Genomic DNA, 19,841 nt, shown 5'->3' with positions numbered 1-19,841 from the left:
TTTATTCTATCTGTGACCCTGATTTGTTCTTTATCATCTATTACCGCGGATGCCTATGTCGACTCTGGCGCCGCTTTGAGTCTTATGGATTGGTCCTTTGCCAAACGCTGTGGGTATGATTTAGAGCCTCTTGAAACTCCTATACCTCTGAAGGGGATTGACTCCACCCCATTGGCTAGTAATAAACCACAATACTGGACACAAGTAACTATGCGAATTAATCCGGATCATCAGGAGATTATTCGCTTTCTTGTGCTGTATAATCTACATGATGTGTTGGTGCTTGGATTGCCATGGCTGCAATCTCATAACCCAGTCCTCGACTGGAACGCTATGTCTGTGTTAAGCTGGGGATGTAAGGGGATGCATGGGGACGTACCTTTGGTTTCCATTTCGTCATCTATTCCCTCTGAGATTCCTGAATTCTTGTCTGACTATCGTGACGTTTTTGAAGAACCTAAGCTTGGTTCATTACCTCCGCACCGGGAGTGCGATTGTGCCATAGATTTGATTCCGGGTAGTAAATACCCTAAGGGTCGTTTATTTAATCTGTCTGTGCCTGAACATGCTGCTATGCGAGAATATATAAAGGAGTCCTTGGAAAAGGGACATATTCGTCCTTCGTCATCTCCCTTAGGAGCCGGTTTTTTCTTTGTGTCTAAGAAAGATGGCTCTTTGAGGCCGTGTATTGATTATCGGCTTTTGAATAAAATCACGGTTAAATATCAATATCCGTTGCCACTGCTGACTGATTTGTTTGCTCGCATAAAGGGGGCCAAGTGGTTCTCTAAGATAGATCTCCGTGGGGCGTATAATTTGGTGCGAATTAAGCAGGGGGATGAGTGGAAAACCGCATTTAATACGCCCGAGGGCCACTTTGAGTATTTGGTGATGCCTTTTGGCCTTTCAAATGCCCCTTCAGTCTTTCAGTCCTTTATGCATGACATTTTCCGTGATTATTTGGATACATTTATGATCGTGTATCTGGATGATATTCTGATTTTTTCGGATGACTGGGACTCTCATGTCCAGCAGGTCAGGAGGGTTTTTCAGGTTTTGCGGTCTAATTCCTTGTGTGTGAAGGGTTCTAAGTGCGTTTTTGGGGTTCAAAAGATTTCCTTCTTGGGATACATTTTTTCCCCCTCTTCCATCGAGATGGATCCTGTCAAGGTTCGGGCTATTTGTGATTGGACGCAACCCTCTTCTCTTAAGAGTCTTCAGAAATTTTTGGGCTTTGCTAACTTTTATCGTCGATTTATTGCTGGTTTTTCTGATGTTGTTAAACCATTGACTGATTTGACTAAGAAGGGTGCTGATGTTGCTGATTGGTCCCCTGCTGCTGTGGAGGCCTTTCGGGAGCTTAAGCGCCGCTTTTATTCCACCCCTGTGTTGCGTCAGCCTGATGTTGCTCTTCCTTTTCAGGTTGAGGTCGACGCTTCTGAAATCGGAGCTGGGGCGGTTTTGTCGCAAAGAAGTTCCGACTGCTCCGTGATGAAACCTTGTGCTTTTTTTTCTCGTAAATTTTCGCCCGCCGAGCGGAATTATGATATTGGGAATCGGGAGCTTTTGGCCATGAAGTGGGCTTTTGAGGAGTGGCGTCATTGGCTTGAGGGGGCTAGACATCAGGTGGTGGTATTGACCGACCACAAAAATTTAATTTATCTTGAGTCCGCCAGACGCCTGAATCCTAGACAGGCGCGCTGGTCGTTGTTTTTCTCTCGGTTTAATTTTGTGGTGTCATATCTACCGGGTTCTAAGAATGTTAAGGCGGATGCCCTTTCTAGGAGTTTTGAGCCTGACTCCCCTGGTAATTCTGAACCTACAGGTATCCTTAAGGATGGAGTGATATTGTCTGCCGTTTCTCCAGACCTGCGGCGGGCCTTGCAGGATTTTCAGGCGGATAGACCTGATCGTTGCCCACCTGGTAGACTGTTTGTTCCTGATGATTGGACCAGTAAAGTCATTTCTGAGGTTCATTCTTCTGCGTTGGCAGGTCATCCTGGAATCTTTGGTACCAGGGATTTGGTGGCAAGGTCCTTCTGGTGGCCTTCCCTGTCACGAGATGTACGAGGCTTTGTGCAGTCTTGTGACGTTTGTGCTCGGGCCAAGCCTTGTTGTTCTCGGGCTAGTGGATTGTTGTTGCCCTTGCCTATCCCGAAGAGGCCTTGGACGCACATCTCGATGGATTTTATTTCGGATCTTCCTGTTTCTCAGAAGATGTCTGTCATCTGGGTGGTGTGTGACCGTTTCTCTAAGATGGTCCATTTGGTTCCCCTGCCTAAGTTGCCTTCTTCTTCCGAGTTGGTTCCTCTGTTTTTTCAAAATGTGGTTCGTTTGCATGGTATTCCGGAGAATATCGTTTCTGACAGAGGTACCCAATTCGTGTCTAGATTTTGGCGAGCATTCTGTGCTAGGATGGGCATAGATTTGTCTTTCTCGTCTGCTTTCCATCCTCAGACTAATGGCCAGACCGAGCGGACGAATCAGACTTTGGAGACATATTTGAGGTGTTTTGTGTCTGCAGATCAGGATGATTGGGTTGCTTTTTTGCCTTTAGCGGAGTTTGCCCTCAATAATCGGGCCAGCTCTGCCACCTTGGTGTCTCCTTTTTTCTGTAATTCGGGGTTTCATCCTCGATTTTCCTCCGGTCAGGTGGAATCTTCGGATTGTCCTGGAGTGGATGCTGTGGTGGAGAGGTTGCATCAGATTTGGGGGCAGGTGGTGGACAATTTGAAGTTGTCCCAGGAGAAGACTCAGCTTTTTGCCAACCGCCGGCGTCGGGTTGGTCCTCGGCTTTGTGTCGGGGACTTGGTGTGGTTGTCTTCTCGTTTTGTCCCTATGAGGGTTTCTTCTCCTAAGTTTAAGCCTCGGTTCATCGGCCCGTACAAGATATTGGAGATTCTTAACCCTGTGTCCTTCCGTTTGGACCTCCCTGCATCTTTTTCTATTCATAATGTTTTTCATCGGTCATTGTTGCGCAGGTATGAGGTACCGGTTGTGCCTTCCGTTGAGCCTCCTGCTCCGGTGTTGGTTGAGGGCGAGTTGGAGTACGTTGTGGAAAAAATCTTGGACTCCCGTGTTTCCAGACGGAAACTCCAGTATCTGGTCAAATGGAAGGGATACGGTCAGGAGGATAATTCTTGGGTGACTGCCTCTGATGTTCATGCCTCCGATCTGGTCCGTGCCTTTCATAGGGCTCATCCTGATCGCCCTGGTGGTTCTGGTGAGGGTTCGGTGCCCCCTCCTTGAGGGGGGGGTACTGTTGTGAAATTGGATTTTGGGCTCCCCCGGTGGCCACTGGTGGAATTGAACTTGTGTGCATCATCCCCTCTGTTCACCTGTTCCCATCAGGATGTGGGAGTCGCTATTTAACCTTGCTCCTCTGTCACTTCCATGCCGGTCAACATTGTAATCAGAAGCCTTTCTGTGCATGTTCCTGCTACCAGACAACTTCCAGCTAAGTCGGACTTTTGTCCTTGTTTGTTTTTTGCATTTTGTTCCAGTTCACAGCTGCAGTTTCGTTTCTGTGTCTGGAAAGCTCTTGTGATCTGAAATTGCCACTCTGATGTTATGAGTTAATACTAGAGTCTTAAAGTAATTTCAGGATGGTGTATTGATAGGGTTTTCAGCTGACCATGAAAGTACCCTTTCTGTCTTCCTGCTATTTAGTAAGTGGACCTCGATTTTGCTAAACCTATTTTCATACTACGTTTGTCATTTTCATCTTAAATCACCGCCAATATATGTGGGGGCCTCTGTCTGCCTTTCGGGGAAATTTCTCTAGAGGTGAGCCAGGACTATATTTTCCTCTGCCAGGATTAGTTAGTCCTCCGGCCGGCGCTGGGCGTCTAGGGATAAAACGCAGGCTACGCTACCCGGCTACTGTTAGTTGTGCGGCAGGTTTAGTTCATGGTCAGTTTAAGTTTCCATCCTTCCAAGAGCTAGTTCCTATGTATGCTGGGCTATGTTCTCTTGCCATTGAGAACCATAACAGGGATGAGTGGAAAACAGCTTTCAATACACTTGAGGGATACTATGAGAACCTTGTGATGCCATTTGGGTTGATTAATGCTCCCGCTATCTTTCAGCACTTTGTAAATGACATCTTTAGTCACTTGGTAGGTAGATTTGTTGTAAACTATCTTGATGACATATTAATTTACTCACCTGACCTTGAGTCACATCAGGTACATGTCAGGCAGGTCTCACAGATACTCAGAGACAATAAATTATTTGTCAAACCAAAGAAATGTATGTTCTCGGGTGAATAGAATATCTTTTCTATGATTTGTGTTATCATTCACCAGTTTTCACATGAATCTGGCGAAAGTCTGGGCAGTACTGGATTGGGTTCGCCCTGAGGATTTGGAGGCATTACAAAGGTTTTTGAGTATCGCCAACTACTACCATAAGTTCATCAAAAACTTTTCGGTAGTTGCCAAACCTCTGACGGATATGACGAGGAAAGGACAGACTTTTCCAAGTGGTCCAGTAGAGCCAGGTAGGCATTCGATACCTTGAAGGAATGTTTTGCATCTGTGTCGATTATCATACAGTCTGACGTCACTCAGCCTTTTATTGTAGAAGTGGGGGTGGGGGCTGTATTGTCGCAGGGTGCTTCTCCTGGTAATTGGCATCCATGTTCATACTTTTCAAAAAAACGCCATCTGTGGAGGGAAATTATGACATTGGTAACAGGGAACTCTTGGCAATCAAGTGGGCCTTTGAAAAGTAGCATCATTTTCTGGAAGGGGCAGTTCATCTAGTTATGGTAATCTCGGATCACAAGAATCTCGTATATGTAGAGTCTGTGAAACGTCTAATGCCTCAAAAAACAAGATGGTGTCACTCACAGAGTAGGAAAGGCTAAGTGCAACACGAAGGGATGAGGGGAAGGAAGCCCAACACTAGGGAAGTAGGGAGTGGAAACCCCTAGGCAGATCTAAAGTCACCCTGTCTGCCCTAAACGTCCCTATATAGGTTCTGCACCTATCGGTCTTGGCTGGACATCCCAGTAATAAAATGATCGTGCTTCTTGAATACCTGAAGAGCAACGGTTTTCATCATCAATTACGTATATGTGGCAATGGGTTTTTGATAATTTGAGGAAGATGGGGTCCAAATTCAAGAGTGTGGCTCATCGGAGACGTTTGGTGGGTCCAGACCCCAGACCTGTGTGTTGGTGACTTGGTATGGTTGTCCTCAAATAATATTAAGTTGAAGGCTCCCTCTTGGGAACTGGGTCCCAGGTTTATCGGTCCTTATAAGATTGTGGCCATGATCAATCCTGTAGCATTCCACCTTGCTTTACTGCTTACTTTTAGGATCCATAATGTGTTTCATCGATCTCTACTCAAGAAACACGTTGCGTCCTCTGTACCATCACCACTACCACTATCTCCTGTCATTATGAATGGAAATTTGGAATTTCAGATAGCCAAGGTAATTGAGTCTTGCTTAGTTCGTCGATCACTTTAGTATCTGGTACACTGGAAGGGATACGGTCCTGAAGAGAGAATATGGGTACCAGCATCTGACGTTCATGCGGCCAGGCTGATCCGGTCTTTTCTCATGGCATAACCTGATAAACCCAGTTCAGAGGTTCCGAAGGTCCCTCATAGAAGGGGGGTACTGAAACGGGTTTACTGGGAGAGAGAGGAGCGAGAAGACTGCAGTGTCTGATTTTTTCTACTGCTGCACTGATTAGAAGCACTTCACCTTCATATTAAACGGTGCAGGTGTTGTTGGTGGTTATTATTGGAGAAGGTGGTTGGTGGATTTATGTATGACTGTTGCTAGGTTTTGAGTGTGTGATAATTGTCTTTCTTCTCCTACTTTGGTTTAACCCCATCCTCCACTCCGCGGTGCATTCCTCTATTATATGTGTGATAATATTTGTAAGTTTGGTATTTTTCGCTACCCCTGTTTGTATTACCTTGTTAGTCTGGTTGGTGTATTACTCCCTTCTTCCCTGGGTGGGGGAAGTGTACAGACTGCGGGCAGTTTGTATGACTGTATACCCTGTAAGGCGAGTACAAAATGGACCATGCACAAATCATTAACTAATGTTAGGTGGCCCCATGTGCATGTCATTTTTTTAGAGAAAGAATATGTATCTGTCCTGGTCTACCGGGTACACTGCCCTGTGGTGCTGCATGACGCCCCTACGTACTGGTAAGTATCATGCGGCCCACAGACTTCTATGCCTTCTGGCCATATTATAGCCCTCAACAACACAGGTTTCCCAAATCCAGAAATAATAAATGAATGCGAGACGACAAAGCAGTCTGAACGTTATGTGTATTGTTTATGAGAGATTTACAATTCATCACTGATAATCAGTGGAGCAGATGAGTGGAGGTGGAATTGGTGGAGCAGATGAGTGTAGGTGGAATCCGTGGAGCAGATGAGTGGAGGTGGAATCCGTGGAGCATATGAGTGGAGGTGGAATCAGTGGAGCATATGAGTGGAGGTGGAATCAGTGGAGCATATGAGTGGAGGTGGAATCCGTGGAGCATATGAGTGGAGGTGGAATCAGTGGAGCAGATGAGTGGAGGTGGAATCCGTGGAGCATATGAGTGGAGGTGGAATCAGTGGAGCATATTGAGTGGAGGTGGAATCGGTGGAGCATATGAGTGGAGGTGGAATTGGTGTAGCAGATGAGTGAAGGTGGAATCAGTGGAGCATATGAGTGGAGGTGGAATCCGTGGAGCATATGAGTGGAGGTGGAATCAGTGGAGCATATGAGTGGAGGTGGAATCGGTGGAGCATATGAGTGGAGGTGGAATTGGTGTAGCAGATGAGTGAAGGTGGAATCAGTGGAGCATATGAGTGGAGGTGGAATCAGTGGAGCATATGAGTGGAGGTGGAATCGGTGGAGCATATGAGTGGAGGTGGAATCGGTGGAGCATATGAGTGGAGGTGGAATCAGTGTAGCAGATGAGTGAAGGTGGAATCGGTTGAGCATATGAGTGGAGGTGGAATCGGTGGAGCATATGAGTGGAGGTGGAATCGGTGGAGCATATGAGTGGAGGTGGAATCGGTGGAGCAGATGAGTGGAGGTGGAATCAGTGGAGCACATGAGTGGAGGTGGAATCAGTGGAGCATATGAGTGGAGGTGGAATTGGTGTAACAGATGACTGGAGGTGGAATCGGTGTAGCATATGAGTGGAGGTGGAATCGGTGTAGCAGATGAGTGGAGGTGGAATCGGTGGAGCAGATGAGGTGGAATCGGAGTGAGATTGGATCAGCGATGACCGCAAGAAATCTTATTCATCGATGAGAACCACTGAAAATAAAAGAGAGATAAAGATTAATATAAAATAATGCCATATCCTCGTCACTATCCAAGCTCTTAAAGGGGAATTCCTTCCTTAAAAAACATAGTAAGTTCATTACCATTTATAATGTCAGGGTAGAAACACCAGGCTGTGTCAGGAACACTGGAGTCGAAGCAGCAGCCCTTCTGGTAGCATTGGTCCATGGTGATGCCGCCGTACCCGCAGTTCACTCTCTGTTTAGGGAGCACAGCGCACTGGATGGTCTCTGTAGGAGAGAATGGATTCCATATCATTTAACACATGATCAGTTATGGGATGATCATGCTCAAGGGCCGGGCAGGAATTGTCATCCATCTATAAATATTTTCCTAAGCCAATATCTTGGATTGTACAGTCCATTATGTTAAATGACGTTTTGTTTTCTGTTCACTTGCAGAGCGGCATTCATAATCCTTTTGATTCCCTGTTCCTAGAAAGCAGTGCATTGTGGGAGCTCAGGAGACAGTGACACAGCAGGAGTTAAGCTGTCACGTCACATGTCTGGCGCTAATCTGCTGACTGTTAGCAGCAGAATTTAGAAACAGCTCTGGTTATAAAAGGAGAATTACCGTGAAGTTATACAACTTTGTAAAAAGCAGAATTACACTTTGGCTGCTTAAAAATACTGTCTTTTAGGTTAGTGGTTCCGAAAAAGAGGCCATTAAAGGGATTGTACAGGGTTAGAAAAACATGGTTGCTTTCATACCAAAACAGCGCCACTCTTATGCACAGGATGCGTCAGGTATTGCAGCCCGGCCCTATTCAATTTAACCTCTTCCTGACATAAGATGTACCAATTAATTCTAAGTGAAATGTGTGTTTTAAGAGAAGGCTTTTTGATGCAGCCAGCATCTGCCTATAACAGCAGAGACCAGAGCCAGCTCCGATCACTGCTGGTTAAGTATTTAAATGCTGCCGTCAATCTCTAACAATTAGATTTAAATGGAAGGATTGATTCAAATTGTTTTGATGCCTAATGGTCCAAAACCCGTTATCATAATCTGAGGTTCCAAGGGTCTCTATATCAGTAGGGAGCCTACTGAGGGCTCCCATCAATGCCATTTTGGTGAACCTATGAAGTCAGTAATTTCATTAGATATGGCTATATTCTAGTATTGCAATATATAGTACAAGCAATCAAGCCTCCGAAATGTAAAAAATAAAGTAATAATTAATAAAATAATAATTAAAAAAAGCTTAAATACCAGTATATAACTAAATAAATATATAACAAAATAAATATGTAACTAATTAAATTATTTAAATCTACCTCTTTCCCAATTTAAAAAAAAAAAAAAAAAAAGTTCAATAAAAAAAGTGCAAAATGATTTGACCCCCATATGGTAAATCCAATAAAGCGAAAAGAAAATTGAACAGCCAGGTCTGCGGTCTTTGCAGTGGTGCACATCCACACAAAAATGAGATCAAGACCTCATATGTGCCTTAAAATTGTATCATTAAAATCTTCAGTTTGTCACGCAAAAAACAAGCCCTTATACAAGTCTGTTGACAGAAAAATAAATAATTGCTGGTGACATAAACCTAATTTTGATTGCAAAGTTTGGAATTTTTTTTAAGCGATTAAAATAATAAAAAATAAAAATAGTGTAAAAAAATAATAAATTAAAAAAATAGCATAAAAATAATAAAAAAGTATTTATATTATACATTAAAAAAATAGATAAAAAATAGCATAAAGGATAGTAGATAAAAAAGTAGTATAAAAATGAGAAATTAAAAAAACAATATAAAAATGGTAAATACAAAAAAGATTAAAAAATAATAAATAAAAATTAATAATAAATAAATAATAATAATAATAATAATAATAGTATAAAAAATAATAAATTTTAAAAATAGTTTACATTTGATGTTGTCCATAATTGTACAGACCTGGAGAATCATGTTACCGCAAAATGAACAGCGTTAAAAAACAAAACCCAAAGAACGGTGGCAGAATTGCAAACATTTTTTTCACCATTTGGAAGTCTTCTGCTTTTCAGCACATCATATGGTAACATGAATGTTATCATTCACAACTAAAACTCGTCCTGCAAAAAACAAGACCTTATATGATCATTGGGACTGAAAAATAAGAGCTATGGAAAAAAAAAATGTAAAAAATGGCAGTTTTAAGGGTCTAAAGTGTCAACTTTTTGCTTTTTTTTATCTGCTGCTCCTCTGAGTATTGTGCTTTTTTCTGTGTGTGTTAGTTATAAATGCACCAGAGATATGGGCCTTATTACTTAATGCTTATTTTTCTGGTCTTTTCCAAGGGGAGTGTGGCACAAAGCTCCTCAGGGGCGTGTCTTTAGACACACCCGGTTAGTAAAGTCCCCAAAAATAGCATCAAATAAAAAAGGACCATATCTCTGGAACTGTATGGAGACTTAGAAATAAAAAAATATATATGGAATTTTTAACCCTTAATTTACCAAGTAGCTATTTCTTATAGTTTTGCAAAATTGGAAAAATGACTAGAAAAGTGGTCGTAGTCTTACAAGGAGCACAATCTGGGGGCCTTTGGCTGCAGATTAGGAATGTAACATTGGAGAAGTGTGCATAGTTTTTATAGATTTTTTTGAGTAGTTTTTACCTTTCTTGACTTCAGGCTTGAAGCACCAGGGCACATCGGCCACACTGCTGTCGAAGCAGCATCCGTTCTCCTTGCACTCATCGGGGGACACACCTGGAGGGCTGCAGTTTGCTCTCTTCTTTGGTTCAATGACGCCGCAGTCACGTTCCACTGAAATATCATCATCATCATTGACTTGTTATATTGTTCTTATGGGCAGAAATCAGACACTATAAAAAAAATCTTATGGTCGACCAATAAATATGTTTATTATGTGTCACCAGGGCCGCCATCAGGGCATTACTGGAGACACGGGGCAGGATGGAGACACGGGGCAGAATGGAGACATGGGAGCAGGATGGAGACACAGGGGCAGAATGGAGACACGGGGGCAGAATGGAGACACGGGGCAGGATGGAGACACAGGGCAGAATGGAGACACGGGGCAGGATGGAGACACGGGGACAGAATGGAGACACGGGGGCAAAATGGAGTCACGGGGGCAAAATGGAGTCACGGGGGCAAAATGGAGACACGGGGCAGGATGGAGACACAGGGCAGGATGGAGACACAGGGCAGGATGGTGACACAGGGCAGAATGGAGACAAGGGGCAGGATGGAGACATGGGGCAGGATGAAGACACGGGGTCAGAATGGAGACACGGGGCAAAATGGAGTCACGGGGGCAAAATGGAGACACGGGGCAGGATGGAGACACGGGGCAGAATGGAGACATGGAGCATGATGGAGACATGGGGCAGAATGGAGACATGGGGCAGAATTTAGACACGGGGCAGGATGGAGACACAGGGGCAGGATGGCGACAAGGGGGCAGAATGGACGCAAGGGGGCAGGATGGGAGACACTGGGCAGTATGGAGACAAGGGGCAGAATGGAGACAAGGGGGCAGAATAAAGATACGGGGCAGAATGGAGACAATGGGCAGAATGGAGACAAAGGGGCAGGATGGAGACACGGTGCTGTGGAAAAAGTGTATAACGCCCCCCAGAGTCGGATTTTATTCGGGGTCTCGGCTGCCGGGGGAAGCCAAGAGCCCAGAGAACATGATTCGGGTCGGTTTTTACCGACCCCCGGGTTGTGATCGCCGGTATTAACCATTTAACGGCGAACGCAAAAAAAATCCGCTTTGCCATTTAATTTCTCTGTCCTCCGATGTGATCGCACATCAGAGGACAGAGAAATAGGGTCCCCGATCGCCCCCCAATACTTGCCAGTGTCTCCCGGTGCTCCTCAGCCCTCCTGCTTCCTCTCATGGGCGCCGTCATCTTTTTCCAGGAAGAAAATGTCGAGATCTGCCGGCTGGCACCCGGCAACAATAGGAAGATTTTTCCTATTGGTTAATTTTGGTCACTGTGATAGACCTTATCACAGTGATCAAAATAAAAAAAATAGTAAATAAACCCCCCTTTATCACCCCCTTAGTTAGGAAAAAATAATAAAATAAAGAAAATGTATTTATTTCCATTTTCCAATTAGGGTTAGAGTTGGCTAAAGTGAGTTGGACTAAAGTTAGGGTTAGGGTTGGAGCTAAAGTTAGGGTTAGGGTTGGGGCTAAAGTAAGGGATAGGGTTGGGATTAGGGTTAGGGTTGGGATTAGGGTTAGGGTTGGGATTAATGTTAGGGTTGGGTTTAGAGTTAGGTTTGGGATTAGGGTTATGGTTAGGGTTGGGATGAGGGATATATCGAGATTAGGGTTGGGATTAGGGTTAGGTTTGTGGTTAGGGTTATAGTTAGGGTTGGGATTAGGGTTAAGGGTGTGTTGGGGTTAGTATTTTGATTAGGGTTATGGTTAGGGTTGGGATTATTGTTAGGGGTGTGTTGGGGTTAGGGTTGTGATTAGGGTTATAGTTAGGGTTGGAATTAGGGTTAGGGGTGTGTTGGGGTTAGGGTTGTGATTAGGGTTAAGGTTAGGGTTGTGATTAGGGGTGTGTGGGGGTTAGGGTTGTGATTAGGATTATGGATAGGGTTGGGATTAGGGTTAGGGGTGTGTTGGGGTTAGGGTTGGAGTTAGAATTGTTTTTTTTTTCACCGTTTAGGTACATCAGGGGGTCTCCAAACGCGACATGGCGCCACCATTGATTCAAACCAATTTTTGCATTCAAAAAGTCAAATGGTGCTCCTTCCCTTCTGAGCTCTGTCGTGAGCCCAAACAGTGGTTTACTCCCACATATGGGGCATCAGGGTACTCAAGACAAATTGGACAACAACTTTTGGGGTCCAGTTCGGGGCTAAAAAAATAATTTTTGTGGAAAAAAAAGATTTTTTATTTTCACGGCTCTGCATTATAAACTTCTGTGAAGTACTTGGGTGTTAAAAAGTGCTCACCACACATCTAGATAAGTTCCTTGGGGGATCTAGTTTCCAAAATGCTGTCACTTGTGGGGGGTTTCTACTGTTTAGGCACATCTGGGGCTCTGCAAATGCAACATGACGCCCGCAGACCATTCCATCAAAGTCTGCATTTTAAAACGTCACTACTTCCCTTCCGAGCCCCGATGTGTGCCCAAACAGTAGCCTCCCCCACATATGGGGTACCAGCGTACTCAGGACAAACTGGACAACAACTTTTGGGGTCCAATTTCTCCTGTTACCGTTGCGAAAATAAAAAATTGTGGGCTAAAAAATCATTTATAAGGAAAATAAAAAGATTTCTTATTTTCATGGCTCGGCGTTACAAACTTCTGTGAAGCACATGGGGATAAAAGTACTGACCACACATCTAGATAAGTTCCTTAAGGGGTCTAGTTTCCAAAATGGTGTCACTTATGGAAGGTTTCCACTGTTTAGGCACCTCAGGGGCTCCCCAAAAGCAACATGGTGTCCAGGGCCGGCCCGAGAGATTACGGTGCCCTAGGCGAAACTATTTTGTTGTGCCCCTACTACTTTTAACATGCCTCCCAACTTTTGAAGATGGGAAAGAGGGACAAAGTTTGCGGCGCGCTTCGCGTGCTGCTGCAAGTTTTAGGCCACACCTCTTACCACACCCATTCATAACTAGCCACACCCATATCCACGTCCCAACCACACCCATTTAGCACTGCTGATCACACTGTTTCATAAAGAATAATTATAAACAAAAAAAATATGGCCACACAGTGCTCCATACTGTATAATGGCCACACATGATGCTCCATACTGTATAATGGCCACACATGATGCGCCATACTGTATAATGGCCGCACATGATGCTGCATACTGTATAATGACTGCACATGATGCTCCATACTGTATAATGACCGCACATGATGCTCCATACTGTATAATGGCCAAACATGATGCTCCATACTGTATAATGGCCACACATGATGCTCCATACTGTATAATGGCTGCACATGATGCTCCATACTGTATAATGACCCCACATGATGCTCCATACTGTATAATGGCCAAACATGATGCTCCATACTGTATAATGGCCACACATGATGCTCCATACTGTATAATGGCCACACATGATGCTCCATACTGTATAATGGCCACACATGATGCTCCATACTGTATAATGACCACACATGATGCTCCATACTGTATATTGGCCGCACATGATACTTCGTACCGTATAATGGCCACACATAGCTACTCCTACACACGCGGCTGCGCTCCGTACACACGCGCTCCGCTCCATACACCTCGTACACACGCGGCTCTGCTCCGTACACCTCGTACACATTTAGCTCCGCTCCATACACCTCATACACACACGACTCCGCTCCGTATACCTCATACACACGGCTCCGCTCCATACACCTCATACACATTCAGCTCCGCTCCATACACCTTTTGAAAACATTTTTTACAATTTTTTCTATTTTTTCTCTGGCGCCCCCTTAGGGTCGGCGCCCTAGGCGGCCGCCTAGTTCGCCTATACGTTCGGGCCGGCCCTGATGGCGTCCGATCTCAATTGCAGCCAAATCTGCATTAAAAAAGTCAAACGGCGCTCCTCTTCCGAGCTCTGCGGTGCGCACAAATAGTGGTTTACCCCACATATGGGGTATCGACATATTCAGGAGAAATTGCACAACAAATTTTGTGGTTTATTTTCTCTTCTTACACTTGTGAAAATAAAAAAAATTGGTTGTGAAGTAAAATGTTTGTAAAAAAAAGTTAAATGTTCATTTTTTCCTTCCACATTGCTTCAGTTCCTGTGAAACACCTAAAGGGTCAATAAACTTCTTAAATGTGGTTTTGAGCACCTTGAGGGGTGTAGTTTTTAGAATGGTGTCACACTTGGTTATTTTCAGCCATACAAACCCCTCAAAGTGACTTTAAATGTGAGGTGGTCCTTAAAAAAATGGTGTTGTAAATTTTGTTGTAAAAATGAGAAATCGCTGGTCAACTTTTAACCCTTATAACTTCCTAACAAAAAAAATGTTGTTTCCAAAATTGTGCTGATGTAAAGTAGACATGTGGGAAATGTTACTTATTAAGTATTTTGTGTCACACAACTCTCTGATTTAAGGGAATAAAAATTCAAAGTTTGAAAATTGCAAAATTTTAAAGATATTCACCATATTTCAATTTTTTTCATAAATAAACACAAGCAATATAGAATAAATTTTACCACTGACATGAAGTACAATATGTCATGAAACAACAATCTCCGAATCAGCAGGATCTGTTAAAGCGTTCCAGAGTTATAATCTCATAAAGTGACAGTGGTCAGAATTGTAAAAATTGGCCCGGTCATTAAGCTGCAAATTGACTCTGTCACTAAGGGGTTAATCTGTAAATTTTAGAATCCTGTATGTGCTCATTATAGGTTCTGTCTGGTGTTACCTGCTTGTAATTCCGGCTGATAGCACCATACAACATCGGGGACACTGGAGTCAAAGCAGCAGCCCTTGGTTGTGCAGTCCGTATCGGAGATTCCCGGATATCCGCAGTTCACTCTGGCTTTGGGTTCAGCTGCATTACATTCTGTGGCTGTAATATGGGAAAAAGGAAGACTTTATATATTGCCCTAGTCCAGTGTCAATGGCGCACCATGGAGGCTGTCCATGTGACTACTATGGGGCCAAGGGCTGGAGAGATAGATCGAAAGATGATAGATAGATAGATAGATAGATAGATAGATAGATAGATAGATAGATAGATAGATAATAGATAGATAGATAGATAGATAAATAGATGATAGATAGATAATAGATAGATAGATAGATAATAGATAGATAGATAGATAGATAATAGATAGATAATACATAGATAGATAGATAGGTAATAGATAGATAATAGATATATAGATAGATGATAGATAGATAGATAGATCGATAGATAGATAGATAGATAGATAGATAGTAATAGATAGATAGATAATAGATGATAGCTAGATGATAGATACATAGATAGATAATAGATAGATAATAGATAGATAAAAATAGATAGATAGATAGATAGATAGATAGATGATAGATAGATGATAGATAGATAGATAGATAGTAATAGATAGATAGATAGATAGATAATAGATAGATAAAAACAGATAGATAGATAGATAGATAGATAATAGATAGATAATAGTTTAGATGATAGATAATAGATAAATAATAATAATAATCTTTATTTTTATATAGCGCTAACATATTCCGCAGCGCTTTACAGATTGCACACATTATCGTCGCTGTCCCCGTTGGGGCTCACAATCTAAATTCCCTATCAGTATGTCTTTGGAATGTGGGAGGAAACTGGAGTACCCGGAGGAAACCCACGCAAACACGGAGAGAACATACAAACTCTTTGCAGATGTTGTCCTTAGTGGGGCTTGAACCCAGGACTCCAGCGCTGCAAGGCTGCTGCGCCACCGTGCTGCCCCGCTAGATAGACAATAGATAGATAAAAGATAGATAAACAGATAGCTAGATAGATAGATAATAGATAGATAATAGATAGATAGATAATAGATGATTGATAGATAATAGATATATAAAAGATAGATAACAGATAGATACTGTACATACATAGATAAATAATAGATAGATACGGTAATAGTTAGATTTATAGATAATTAATATTTTACATATGAATTTAAAACATTACATTCGAGCTTCCATGGTGTGAAGCACCAGATACTCTCTTCCACTGCATCATCGAAGCAGCAGCCTTTCTTTTGGCACTCGTCGGATGTGATGCCCTTGTACCCACACTCATCCCTGGACTTGGGCTGCACCCCGCACCTGTCTGTGGACAAAGAGAAGCAGAACGTTTACAGAGAGAAAATGATCGGAATTTGATGCCCATTTCTAGGTTTTTGCATCTTGGACAAATATGGGCAGAATAGGAAGCAGAGTGTTGGATGAAGCAGGGCGCCCCGGTGTTATAATCCCCTTCTGTGACATTGTGTTTCTTAATATTTAGCTTTCCTCTAATTTTGTTCATGCACCAGGAGTTCAGGATGAATAACACGGAAAGACAGAGAACCTAATCCCACAATTACTCCCTTATTTGACACTTACAGTTGAGAGTTGCGTAGGCTTCAGCACTGAGGATGAGGATGGCGGCCACCCAGCAGACGGTGTAGTGTTCCATTGCTGTTCTCCCTTGCTGCCAAGTTGGAAGTATGCAGCTCTCCTGATGGAGGTCAATTTATATCTACTTTCTGTTTGCTTTACTGGCGTTGATAACCTCATTTTTTCTGAGCACACAAGTTTGATAATATTTGCTTGGAGGAAGATGAGGATGATGGGATACGAAGGCTTATGTGACAAATAAGACGTGGCGTGAACCAGGAAAGATGCAATCAGCCAATAAATCTGCATCTACTGTGCACAGTAAATGTTCCTTTCTGCTCACCTTTCCATCCCTTTCATCCAGTCTCTGACTTGAAGCTACAGAAGCCTAATTACCAAATGTTGAAGATCATTCATCACCATCATCATCATCATCTTCTCCACTTAAGAAGTCATTCTGATTTCTGAAATTATTTCATGTCCAAACCACGATGAAGGGCCGGTCCCAGACTATAAAGGGGTTGTAGCCTCCAAATATTTGCCTTTGAATACCTTTGTAGATCAACAATAACCATTGGTCAACCATGAGCCATTTGTGGAGTTACGTATGTATAATTGAAGGTCTACCCACTTGCTCTGATCCCAGCCACAGCCTTGATGGAAATGGAGTGTAGAGGTAGCAGCCCCACCAGTAAACCAGTAAACTGGAATCTGAGCTGGTATCACCAGTATTATAAGGCTACGTTCACACGATCCTTTTTTCCGTCCTTTTTTTTCAGCTCCTGTTTAGAAAAACCGCAGCTAAAATCCGCACTGATTTTTCGCTGCGGTTTTTGATCCTTTTTCTTCTGCGGATTCCACTGCGGGTTTCCAACTGCAGTTTCCTATTGGGGCTGCTGGAAACCTGCAGCAGAATCCGCAGAAAGAATTGACAGGTACTTCTTTTTTCTGCAGGCAAAACCGCTGCGGATTTGCCTGGGGAAAAAAGGATCGTCGGCACAGCGGGTTTTGTTTTCCATTGGGTTACATTGTACTGTAACCTACATGGAAAAAAGCTGCGGATCTGCAGTGCCAAATCCGCTGCGGATCCGCAGCAAAAACCGCAGCGTGTGAACATACCCTAAATGATACAACATGTGTTGGGAAGGGGTCCTGTTACAGTTTTGGCACTGGAGTCCCTATATTTCCAGATAGAATTTTGAGTTTGTATCTTGTCCAAACCATGACTAAGGGCTGGTCCCAGACTAAAAAGGTTTTCTGGCCTTCAAATCTTTGCCTTAGAATACCTCTGTAGACCGACAATGACCTTGGGACACTGGCAATACGTTGGATAAACCATGGGTCATTGGAGGATAGCTATGCAAGTACAATTGAAGGTCTACCAGTACGTGGGTAATGTGCTGCTGCAGTGCAGTATAGTGCAACCTCCACCAGGGGGTGCTGGTGAGGGAAGAGAGGTTGTACACACAGTGTAGCAACACTGAACAGCAGCACAGGTGCCACAGGTAAAAAAATAGTCAGACAAGCCAAGGTCATACATAGAGAGGTCAGCGCAGTACACAGGGGAAGTCAGAAGAATAGTCAGGGACAAGCAAGAAATCAGGGCTACCAGGAATGTGGTAACCAAAACATCAGACGTAAGATGAAGTCGGGATACAAGCCAGAGTCGAAGCCAGTTGGGGAGCGTGGTAGCAGAGACGGAAAACAAGAGGCGAAGTCCAGAGATCAGATCGAGTCATACACAGGTACAGGCAGTCACAGGCACAAGGATCACTAATACAGGTCAGTGGCTCAAGCCGGGAAGCATGAACTATAACTGGCACTGGCCCACAGGCTGCAGAGGACTGAAATAGCCCAGCCAGCTTCAAAACAAGGCAGAGGGGATTAACTCCCGCATGACCAGTCCAGAGACAAGGCAGCTTAAAACAAACTCAGGACTAGATCATAATAGTACCCCCCTCTCAATGGGGGGCCACCGGACTTCTGAGATTGGAGCGGGGGCTGTTTTGTCGCAGAGAAGCTCTGATGGCTCTGTGATGAAGCCATGTGCTTTCTTTTCAAGAAAGTTTTCGCCTGCCGAGCGGAATTATGATGTCGGTAATCGGGAGTTGTTGGCTATGAAGTGGGCATTTGAGGAGTGACGACATTGGCTCGAGGGAGCTAAGCATCGTGTGGTGGTCTTGACTGATCACAAAAATCTGATTTATCTCTAGTCGGCCAAGCGGCTGAATCCTAGACAGGCTCGTTGGTCGTTGTTTTTCTCTCGTTTTGATTTCGTGGTCTCGTACCTGCCTGGTTCGAAGAATGTGAAGGCTGATGCTCTTTCTAGGAGTTTTGTGCCTGACTCTCTTGGAGATTCAGAGCCGGCTTGTATCCTCAGAGAAGGGGTGATTTTGTCTGCCATCTCCCCAGATTTGCGACGAGTGTTGCAGAAGTTTCAGGCGGATAGACCTGACCGTTGTCCACCGGATAGACTGTTTGTCCCAGATAGATGGACCAGTAGAGTCATTTCCGAGGTTCATTCTTCGGTGTTGGCGGGCCATCCTGGAATATTTGGTACCAGAGATTTGGTGGCCAGGTCCTTTTGGTGGCCTTCCTTGTCGCGGGATGTGTGTTCCTTTGTGCAGTCTTGTGGAATTTGTGCTCGGGCTAAGCCTTGCTGTTCTCGTGCCAGTGGTTTGTTGTTACCTTTGCCTGTCCCGAAGAGGCCTTGGACGCACATTTCCATGGATTTTATTTCAGATCTCCCTGTCTTTCAGAGAATGTCTGTCATCTGGGTGGTGTGTGATCGTTTTTCTAAGATGGTCCATTTGGTGCCCTTGCCTAAGTTGCCTTCCTCCTCCGAGTTGGTTCCACTGTTTTTTCAAAATGTGGTTCGTTTGCACGGGATCCCTGAAAATATTGTTTCCGACAGAGGATCCCAGTTTGTGTCTAGATTTTGGCGGACCTTTTGTGCTAAGATGGGCATTGATTTGTCTTTTTCGTCGGCCTTCCATCCTCAGACGAATGGCCAAACCGAGCGAAGTAATCAGACCTTGGAAACTTATTTAAGATGTTTTGTTTCTGCTGATCAGGACGACTGGGTCACTTTTTTGCCATTGGCCGAGTTTGCCCTTAATAATCGGGCTAGTTCTGCTACTTTGGTTTCTCCTTTTTTTTGTAATTCGGGGTTTCATCCTCGTTTTTCCTCGGGTCAGGTGGAGCCTTCTGACTGTCCTGGAGTGGATATTGTGGTGGATAGGTTGCATCAGATTTGGGATCATGTGGTGGACAATTTGAAGCTGTCACAAGAGAAGGCTCAGCGCTTTGCCAACCGCCGTCGCTGTGTGGGTCCCCGACTTCGCGTTGGGGACTTGGTGTGGTTGTCTTCTCGCTTTGTTCCTATGAAGGTCTCCTCTCCTAAGTTCAAGCCTCGGTTTATCGGTCCTTATAAGATTTTGGAAGTCCTTAACCCTGTGTCATTTCGTCTGGACCTCCCAGCAT

General features: G+C 43.9%; 1 protein-coding gene across 1 annotated transcript; it reads right to left on the bottom strand.

Moving 5' to 3' along the window:
* Nucleotides 1-6,203: 6,203 nt before the first annotated feature.
* On the bottom strand, nucleotides 6,204-16,956 carry LOC143817911 (uncharacterized). The gene is made up of 6 exons (XM_077299382.1): nucleotides 16,365-16,956; nucleotides 15,949-16,089; nucleotides 14,692-14,838; nucleotides 9,916-10,065; nucleotides 7,399-7,545; nucleotides 6,204-7,288 (listed from the first exon to the last, which is right to left on the bottom strand). Exons 1-6 carry the CDS (start codon nucleotides 16,435-16,437, stop codon nucleotides 7,269-7,271), a joined length of 678 nt encoding a protein of 225 aa, XP_077155497.1. The 5' UTR covers nucleotides 16,438-16,956; the 3' UTR covers nucleotides 6,204-7,268.
* Nucleotides 16,957-19,841: the final 2,885 nt, after the last annotated feature.

Source organism: Ranitomeya variabilis, chromosome 3 (assembly GCF_051348905.1).
Source record: "Ranitomeya variabilis isolate aRanVar5 chromosome 3, aRanVar5.hap1, whole genome shotgun sequence".
In the NCBI taxonomy this organism is placed as follows: Eukaryota; Metazoa; Chordata; class Amphibia; order Anura; family Dendrobatidae; genus Ranitomeya; species Ranitomeya variabilis.
The sequence above is the reverse complement of the archived record's forward strand: the minus strand, read 5'-3'. Positions and strand labels throughout refer to the sequence as shown.

Excerpts from the sequence above, each read along its gene's own strand:
- LOC143817911 (XM_077299382.1), bottom strand. The coding sequence starts at position 16,437 with ATGGAACACTACACCGTCTGCTGGGTGGCCGCCATCCTCATCCTCAGT. Across the intron at positions 7,546-9,915 it reads CAAGCCTGAAGTCAAGAAAG|AGACCATCCAGTGCGCTGTG; the intron begins GTAAAAACTACT and ends TCTCTCCTACAG. Across the intron at positions 7,289-7,398 it reads CTACCCTGACATTATAAATG|TGGTTCTCATCGATGAATAA; the intron begins GTAATGAACTTA and ends TTTTATTTTCAG.